This window comes from Plectropomus leopardus, chromosome 19 (genome assembly GCF_008729295.1).
Source record: "Plectropomus leopardus isolate mb chromosome 19, YSFRI_Pleo_2.0, whole genome shotgun sequence".
NCBI lineage: Eukaryota > Metazoa > Chordata > Actinopteri > Perciformes > Serranidae > Plectropomus > Plectropomus leopardus.
Window position 1 is genome coordinate 2900393 of NC_056481.1, and position 8821 is coordinate 2909213.

Consider the following 8821-nt stretch of genomic DNA (forward strand, 5'->3'; position numbering starts at 1 on the left):
AAGCCCCATGTCCACAAAAAACACACCGAGCCCACATCTGAGAATTAGCAGTGAAGGAAGCCCCTTGATGCATCGCCTCGCGTCGCCTTAAGTTGTCGTGTCTGAGCCAAAAAGTTGCACAGAAATACACAAACCGACCGTCACCAGCACATATCTTCTGCACCTGCGTGAGAAGAGATTCCCCTCCATACCAGCAGACGGGGGTAGACTGTAACAATCATTCAAAACGGGAAATCGCAAGACCGTCAGTTAGCTACCTAGTTAGCACATAAACAACACAACCCAATATTAAAAAAAAGAAAGTAACCACGTTCATTTTCTGATGTTTATAACGGAAGAAATTTCATGAAAATTAGTTCAAATTTAAGTGAGTCACGGGAAGTTTAGTAGTAAAATCTGCATCTTTCAATTTACATGTATTTGTTTACTTGCGGATCTTGACCTCCCCAATATGGCGCCCACACAGACACACGTAAAAGCGTGAACGCGGAACGTGGTCTATGGTATTTTTATATAAACAAGCATGGGCAGTAAGTGAATGAGACAAAGGACTTTGTCAGACTCTAACTATGGTAATTCTCAAGGCCAATGTGTAATTTCATAATGACTGGGCAACACATGGGGGTGAAAAATGGATTTAGACGGACGGACGGAGTTTTCTTCATTTTATAGGATTTAAGCAAGAAAGCAAATATCTCTGGAGTTTGTGTCAGTTAGCAAGTCGACACAACATGTGGTTAATTTTACAGGTTTCCAGTTTGTTTTTCTACATACTGAACGTGTCCATGTATTAACTACCATGATGCAGTTTCATTGATCTTTCTTCCCTCCGGCTGCCAGGGAGCAGATCTATGTTCCCCAGCTTCATATCCTCTTAATATGACTCATTAAGGAGACCTCTCAAAGGGTTTTATGTTCTCAGCAATGTTTTTGCCCGTGGTCACATGTTTAATGCGTGTTTCCATGTAGGTTAATATGTTCAAATCACCTGCAGTTTATAGCCGACTGATGCTGATTCTTTGAAATGTACGCCATCCAATTTGCAGGCAAGAGAGGCAGTTTTAGACATTAATATCTCCACAGTGGCTGAACGGATTCTTACCATTCAAACTGCGTTTCAAAAGTCCATCTCCCTTTATGTTTTTTTGTGATTTGAACTGCGAAGATCGCCCGTACAAATCTCTAGTTCTCCTACCAAACAGCCTTTCGTAACTGAAAAAAAGAGTCTCACATTCATCACTGTATCTGATTTTCCTAACAGATCAACTTCATTTTCCTGTTCAACATTGTGAGAATCCTGATGACCAAACTGCGAGCCTCCACCACGTCAGAGACAATCCAGTACAGGTAAATATTAGCGTGTAACCTGCAGGAGAATAAACTTTTAGAAGGCAGAAGGTATATTTATTTGTCATTTTTTTAAACAAAGTTTAAAAAAAAAACGAAATAACATTTGTCCTTGATCCTGCTACATCTTTGGCGTTGAAGGATAAATTGATTAAAATCAGCAGCTACTATGAAAATTAAATCCGATTGCTTTGGGCATGTTGCTGCTAATGGCATCATTCAATTCCTGCAGTGTATTTTTTGAATTTGCATCAGAGTCTTGTGTCCTGTCAGCTCTGAACAAAGTCCGCCCATCCAGTGCACCAGCTTGATCCAGGATGTTAGGGGTTAACCATGTCTCAGTGAAGATGTGTGCAGAGCAGTCTCTGATTCTCTTAATGAACCTCAATCACATCTCATCCACTTTACTCTCCTGTGAGCGGACATTAACCAGAAGAAGGCTCGGTAGAGGAACAGCTCTCGGTCCAAGTCGGGTCAGCCTCGCCCTGATGCCGGCTCTCCTCCCTCTCTTTGTCCGGTGCTTTCGGTTTCATTTCTCCCCTCTGGTCTTACTGGCCGCTCGGCGTATGTCGTTGGTGGAGATCCTCTTGCGGTCTGCTCAACCTTTCCCGATGTTGATGAGTGCTTCTCTGTTGTTGAAAACTCCTGCTTCAGCAGAAGGGGCCATGGAGTCGAAAAAATCGAAAAATATAGCAAAAAAGTAGCAAGGATTTGAGAAACTACTGGCTGCTGTATCTACATGCACTTCATAGAATTGAATTGAACTTAAATGAAGTTAAATGCCTTTATTGTCATTGAACAGCTGCACAATGAAATTTAAGTACAACTACTGGTACAAAGGGAATAAATAAAAATGAATAAAACTATAAAAATGATAAAACTATCACCCAACAACTCATACATATAAACTAAACCTGTAAATAAATTGACAATTAATATACAAAACAGACACAAAGATCCATAAAGAAGCTGATGCTCCTGTATGTGCACTCTTAAAATTATTCATGTTTTGTATTTGATCTGTGGAGTCAGGTGAAGGTGGTACAGGTGCTGCAGAAACCAGTCGTGCCTGTAGACAAACGTCTCTCTGTCATGGTTGTCTGATTTCGGTGCAGGAAAGCTGTGAAGGCGACGCTGGTGCTGCTTCCTCTCCTGGGAATCACCTACATGCTGTTCTTCGTGAACCCAGGCGAAGACGAAATCTCTCAAATCGTCTTCATATATTTCAACTCTTTTTTGGAGTCCTTCCAGGTACGACTCATCCCCCAAACAAATGCTGACATCCCTAAAAGCTCCCAGGGACAAAGCGATAATATCATCTTTTTGTGTGGCCGTATTTGTGTACAGAGACAGTAATTGTAGTGAGTGGACCGCAGAATTGTCCCTCTCTGGAGATGATTGAATGAATGAATGGTGTGTGATAAGCGGCTGTGCATGCGATTAAAACGGGATCAGGGCGTTGATGTTTTGAATGCCCTCCTTTTTTTGATGATGTTTTGTCCCTGTTTATCTCCCTCCTCCTCTCCACACAGGGCTTCTTTGTGTCGGTGTTTTACTGCTTCCTGAACAGCGAGGTAAGCTGATTCAAGTCCGTCTATTGATCAAACATTTTGTGCTCGCCCTGCTTCAAACACTTTTTTATATTACCCGTCTTCAGGCGCTCCCACTCTCTCTTTTGGTGGCTGTTGCTGTGTGTTATTAGAGGGAATTGAGTGATAAAGCCCGGAGCACTTATATTTAGGGCACAATTAAGACTTGTCATGTGTAAGTGACATCACTCTCTACTCTTTATGACAGTGTCAGCCTTAATTTGGTCACGCAGAGAAATACGGAGTGAAACCCTCTCAGAATAGCACAGAAATATGAATATGCATGGATGTGGAAATGCTGCCTTTAATGTGTGATATTATTATTTATATTAATATTAGTAGTCTCATTATTCTCATCAACTTTATTTATTTATATAGCACCTTCCATGCAAACATGCAGTGCTTCACAGCAAAATTGAAACAATATAGAAAAAATAAAATAAAATAAAAATTTGCAAGGATAAATATTAGTCAATTTAACAAATAAAACACCAGGTATAAAAAAAAAAAATTAAATCAAAAATTACTCCGTTACCCCAAAGTAGTATTATTGTGTCTAGTAGTAGTATTTTGCAAGGTATTGCTGTTTTTCATGAAATGTCCCCATGGCCAAAAGCATTACATCTGCAAATTTGGCACAAACGTCCACTTGGACTCAAGGATGAACCGATAAGATTCTAGTGGTCATAGGTCAAAGGTCAAGGTCACTGTGACCTCATTTGTCTCATTCTTGTAAACTCTAACTCTCAAGAACACCTTCAGAGATTTCTTCTTTTTTAATGTACATCCAAATGTTTGAGTGGATGTAATGATGAACTGATTAGATTTTTGTGGTCAAAGTTCAAGGTCACTGCAACCTTGCGTCTGTCTCATTCTTGTGAATGTAATATCTGAAGAATGCCCTAAGGGGATTATTTCAAATTTGGCAGAAATGTCGACATGAACGTTAGGATGAATTGATTAGATTTTTGTGGTCAAAGGTCAAGGTCAATGTGACCTCATCTTTCTCATTGTTGTGAAGGCGAAATCTCAAAAACTCCTTGAGGGAACTTTTTCAAATTTAGCACAAATGTTTACTTGAACATCACAGTTAAACTGATTAGAATTTGGCAGGTCATAGGTCAAAGGCCAAGGTCACTGTTTTCTTGCATCCGTCTCATTCTCATGAACGCAATATCTCAAGAATGCCTTGAGGGAATGTTTTCATATTTGGCAAAAACATCCACTGGGACTCAAGAATGAACTGACTAGATTTTAGTGGTCTAAAGGTAAAAGGTCAGGGTCACCTCTGGAATTCCTACACTAATTATGACAGAATTTTACACAAATGTCTAAAAGGATGAAATGATGATGTGATGACATTTTATATCAAAGGTTAACAGTCAACTTTGCTATGACATAATGTTTTCTGGTCATTACGTCAAATCTCAGGGACAAACGAGACATTCGGTCAGATTCCGAATTGGTGACACTAATCTTGAAACGGTGCTGATGTAGAAATCTTCTGCTCTGTCGGGGGGGAAGATGTGTGTGACGCATTTATGATTTCACAGATTTAAACTGAGTGCAAATTGACGGGTGCGTGGAGGCAGAGAACCGCCAGGTGGTAATTCTAGTTTGTGACATGTTTTTGTTACATAATTCCTGTTTTTGGGGATGAAAATGTATCATTTGCCACACTTGCACAAGTTAGAGAAACGGAAAGAAAAAGATTCATACATCAGTCTTTTTTCCCTCTTCCAAAACTCCCTTATCTGTAACTGTCCCTCCTCCCGTCTTTGCACAATCTCTCCAGATGTGTCCTCGCACTAACAAGCACACTAATGCAAACAATTATTTCATAGTTTAGTTTTTTACACTAAACAAACAGAACATATAACAGACGTGAAACAGATGTTACAGAACAGGCCGTGAAGCTTCAGGCTCGTACCGTGGATCCGCTCTTAAATCAAGAATAAACAAACACTTACGTGAAAGAGATCACCAAAGTTATTACAGTTCATCCTAAAAGAGAGACAGGGAAATTTGTACCAAATTTTATAACAGTCCATCCAGTAGTTGTTGAGTTTTTTTAGTCTGGACCAGAGCGGCGGACCAACGGAGTCATGCTGCTTCTTAAAACAATATTTAAAGACATATTTCAAAATAAAATACACACCCTTAGGGCCCGCTTTAATATTACACACACTCGTGTCACTCTGCTTCTCAGAATCAAGCTTTAAGAAACATCATACGTTAATATAATTTTCTACTCATTGAGTTTATTTTTAACCAACATCACTCCAAATCAAAAATATATAATATTTATTAATTTTCAGGATTTTAACCCTTTAAATGTCAGTTTTTTGTCATGATGCCACTATGTTTTTAGATGAAAAAAATCCAAAACAACCCACAAGAAAATAATTATTTTCAGTATACTATTTGCCAAGCAGCTTTTTTTAATGATGATGGCCTGGGATATGTCAGAGATTTGCAGCAACATTGATTGTGACAGTGCACCAAGTGGAAATAGCATGTATTTTCTTAATATGCCAAGTATGGTTAAAAAATATATAAATATATCATCAGGTGGAAAATAGTAAAAATTGCAAATTCCAAGGCAAAGCCCAGAAATAATATAATGCATATTTTCACACTTTGATGGCTGTGGGATCAAAAAATGCAGTTTAAATGGGTTTCAACCATTTTTTGACCTTAGCAGTCTGAATTTAACAATTTAGTTTCCACAGTGCATTTTAGACTTATTGTAGGAGCTGAGCAGGAAATTCAAAGATTAAACAAAAATACACAGTCTTGCCAAATGTTATGCCATATGCATGAACACAGCCAGCAATTGGACGCAATATACAGAACAGCGAGGCGGCATAACGGCGTGACGTTCCCCCCTTAAGGCGGTGTAAATGCCACTGTAGCTTTAAAACTCAGCCCCGTGCAGCAAAAACAGCCCCTTAAAGATGGGAGCGTTGCCTGGTGATTCACATGATTTAAAAAAAGAAAAAGAAAATTAACATGTTAACGCTGACAGGCCTAATTTAAATTTAAAATTGAATTGAATTGGGACCTTAAAATTAAAATACTAATCAAATTATGGATTAGAAGAATTATGACACCTCCATTAACAATCCAACAGGTGTGGACGATCAGATTCGATTGTCAGTGAACAAATCGACAGCTGCTGTCACATTGTTATTGATGAATTGCTGAATTTAGTCTTTTTCCCAAAAACCTCAAAGCCACTGTCAGACTTTGGTAGAAAATCTCTCTCGTCAGTGTGTGACCTCATCAGTTTTATTACAAAACTGATTGAGCAAATAGATGTTAGGTCCTTTAAAGGTTTTATCTCAGACAGGGCGGCTTTATACAGAAAAGTATAAATTAATTAACACATTATCCTCTCAAAGCTCCGATCAATACCCCTTTGGCTTTCCCGAAAACCTGTGAAATAATGCCGGATGTCTCATAAAGATAATTTTATTATCACTTGACCTTTTTCATCATGACAGCGAGGATTATGTCAGATCTTTAGGTTTAATCACAGCAGCCGGGTGGCTCCTCAGCTTGAATCCTAATCTGCTGTTTGAGTCCAGCGTCTCATCACAGAACAATCATTACTTTACAAGCTCTTCCTCCAGTAGCACATGGATGTGACATCAGCTGACTGCTGGCCTTTAGTTACCGCCGCTGGATGATGAATGAACATCTCATCACGGACCGTGTTGTAGCTCCAACTGGGGGCTTAACCAGCGCGTGCAGCTTACACGGGATATTGATTTAGTGTTTTGTTTCAGGCTGAATCGGTGAAAATAAATGAGACAGATGAACAAAGGAAACCTGCGGTCACAATCGGCAGAAAAGGAAAACATTTAGTCTTAAAACATGTGTGCGGAGGATTAAATGGTCTTTACAGAGGACAGCGGCCAAACACGACGCCGCTGATGAATGGAGATCTAAAATGTTACAGTGTGGCGAAATGATTGTTTAACGTGGATCAGATTTTTAGGTTAAAGCTCCGTGTTGTTTTCTTATTAGTGGAGGCAGCATGTTCAGCAGAGGGACACATGGGACGATTGATTCTGGATCACAGAGACGAGGAGGAGGAACCTTTTTAATCAGCATTACAGGGATTTATAGCATGTTGCTGCAATAGATTCTTTTTACAAAATACATGAAATGTGCTGGTTAGGTGTAATTCTTCCTCTACACTGCAGACTGATTTATTTTGAAGTCCATTTCTGCCAGGAGAGGCACTAAAACATACAAAGACATTACTCCTGTGTTATATATATACATATACTTCATTTAATCAGGTAATTTCTATTGAGATGGAGATCTTAATTCAAGAGATACCTGAGTTCATATTAAAAACATGAAACAATTTCAAATGTACTGTATCAGTCACTGTATATAAAATAAGTTAAATCAGTCAGTGTTTTACTAGATTTTTGAACTGACTCATTGGGACCAGATTATCAAGATTCAGCTTAAACTGCAATTCAGTCCCTAGTCTCATCCCCACGGCACAAAAAACCTGCTAACACCCGCTTACGTCTGGCTTTTTAATGCACAATCGGCATTTACACCCGGGTCAATAGAGACTAGTTTTTATTGCCTCTGGCACTTGGGTGAATGCAGTAATTTCAGCTCCTTAACCCGCAAGATGCAATGGTGCGTTGTCACTAATTACCCTCCATCTCCTCCTAAGCAGCTAAAACACAGATCCAAACACATCTGCACCCAGAAAGAGAAATATAGAAAGAGAAGAAACCACTGAAAAGTTTTCAAAGATCTCTGTTTGTTTACCTTTTTTCCTGCCTGTCCAGACACACAAACAAGACAACACACACACACACACGCACACACACACACACACACACACACACAGCTGATAGAAAGGCGGTAATTTCAGTGGCAGTGGGAATACAGCAGGTGGGAATGAGGTTCATGTGTTCGGTGGAAAGAATCTGAAAACACTGTTTCCTAAATCAGTGTTAGCTCTCTGGACCTGCAGCATTAACAAGCTCTGCGAGCGTGCGTAATTCCGAGTGGCGTTAAAAAAGTCCGAAAACGTCTTAAATCCACTTCGCCTTCAGCTGCAGCAGCCCTGTCATAGCTCTGTTGGTTTGCGGTTTGCAGGTGCGCTCAGCTGTGAGGAAGCGGTTCCACCGCTGGCAGGAGCAGCACTCGATCCGAGCCCGGATGACCCAGGCCATGTCCATCCCCACCTCACCTTCACGGGTCAGCTTCCACAGCATCAAGCAGTCCACGTCACTATGAGGAGACCGCCGTCGTCATGGATACGCCCCCCACCCCCACCCCACCACCAGCTGTCGTCATCGTTTTCTAACACATCGCTGGAGAGCACTTAGAGCGGCGGGCTGCAGAGCTGCGTCAGTCTGCGATCCTCAGGAGGGACGCTCGCAGAGCCGAGAATGGACGAACACGGAGCTAAAGGACGCTGCGGACTCTGCGGGACGAGAGGTTAGTGGATCAAAAGATGACCAGGTTTGACTTTGAATCTGGGTGTGAATGTACAGCACTGTTTTCTGTAACGTTTGCCTGCCGTCGATGTGTTCCTGCCTGCACACTTTCTGTTTCTGACGTCAGCGAGAACTCGTGTGGCCGGACCGCGCCGGATCCCACCCAGCCGACAGCGGACCCAAACGCAGAGAAATAACTTATTAAAATGACTTTATTTTCAGTTTTTTTATTGTCTGTTGGTAGTGTTTGTTATTTTGGTGTCGTGCTCTTTCTTCCTCTGTTCTCCGTCAGCTCGCTGCAGTCGTGCTACTTTCATCAACTTTCCAGGAAGTTTAACACATTCCATAAATTTCCACCTGAAGAGTTTTGTTCCAAAATAACAAAATAAAAGTCGAGCACGTCTG

The 8821-nt window shown here is 40.6% G+C and overlaps 1 protein-coding gene across 1 annotated transcript in view; it reads left to right on the forward strand.

Moving 5' to 3' along the window:
- The window catches only part of LOC121958681 (corticotropin-releasing factor receptor 1-like), a 70485-nt gene extending 61884 nt beyond the window's left edge, over nucleotides 1-8601 (forward strand). Inside the window, exons 11-14 of the mRNA XM_042507768.1 lie at nucleotides 1262-1347; nucleotides 2463-2598; nucleotides 2880-2921; nucleotides 8073-8601. Coding sequence (XP_042363702.1) covers nucleotides 1262-1347; nucleotides 2463-2598; nucleotides 2880-2921; nucleotides 8073-8213 — 405 coding nt within the window. The 3' untranslated portion in view covers nucleotides 8214-8601. The remainder of the gene's footprint in view (nucleotides 1-1261; nucleotides 1348-2462; nucleotides 2599-2879; nucleotides 2922-8072) is intronic.
- The last annotated feature ends 220 nt before the right edge of the window (nucleotides 8602-8821 follow it).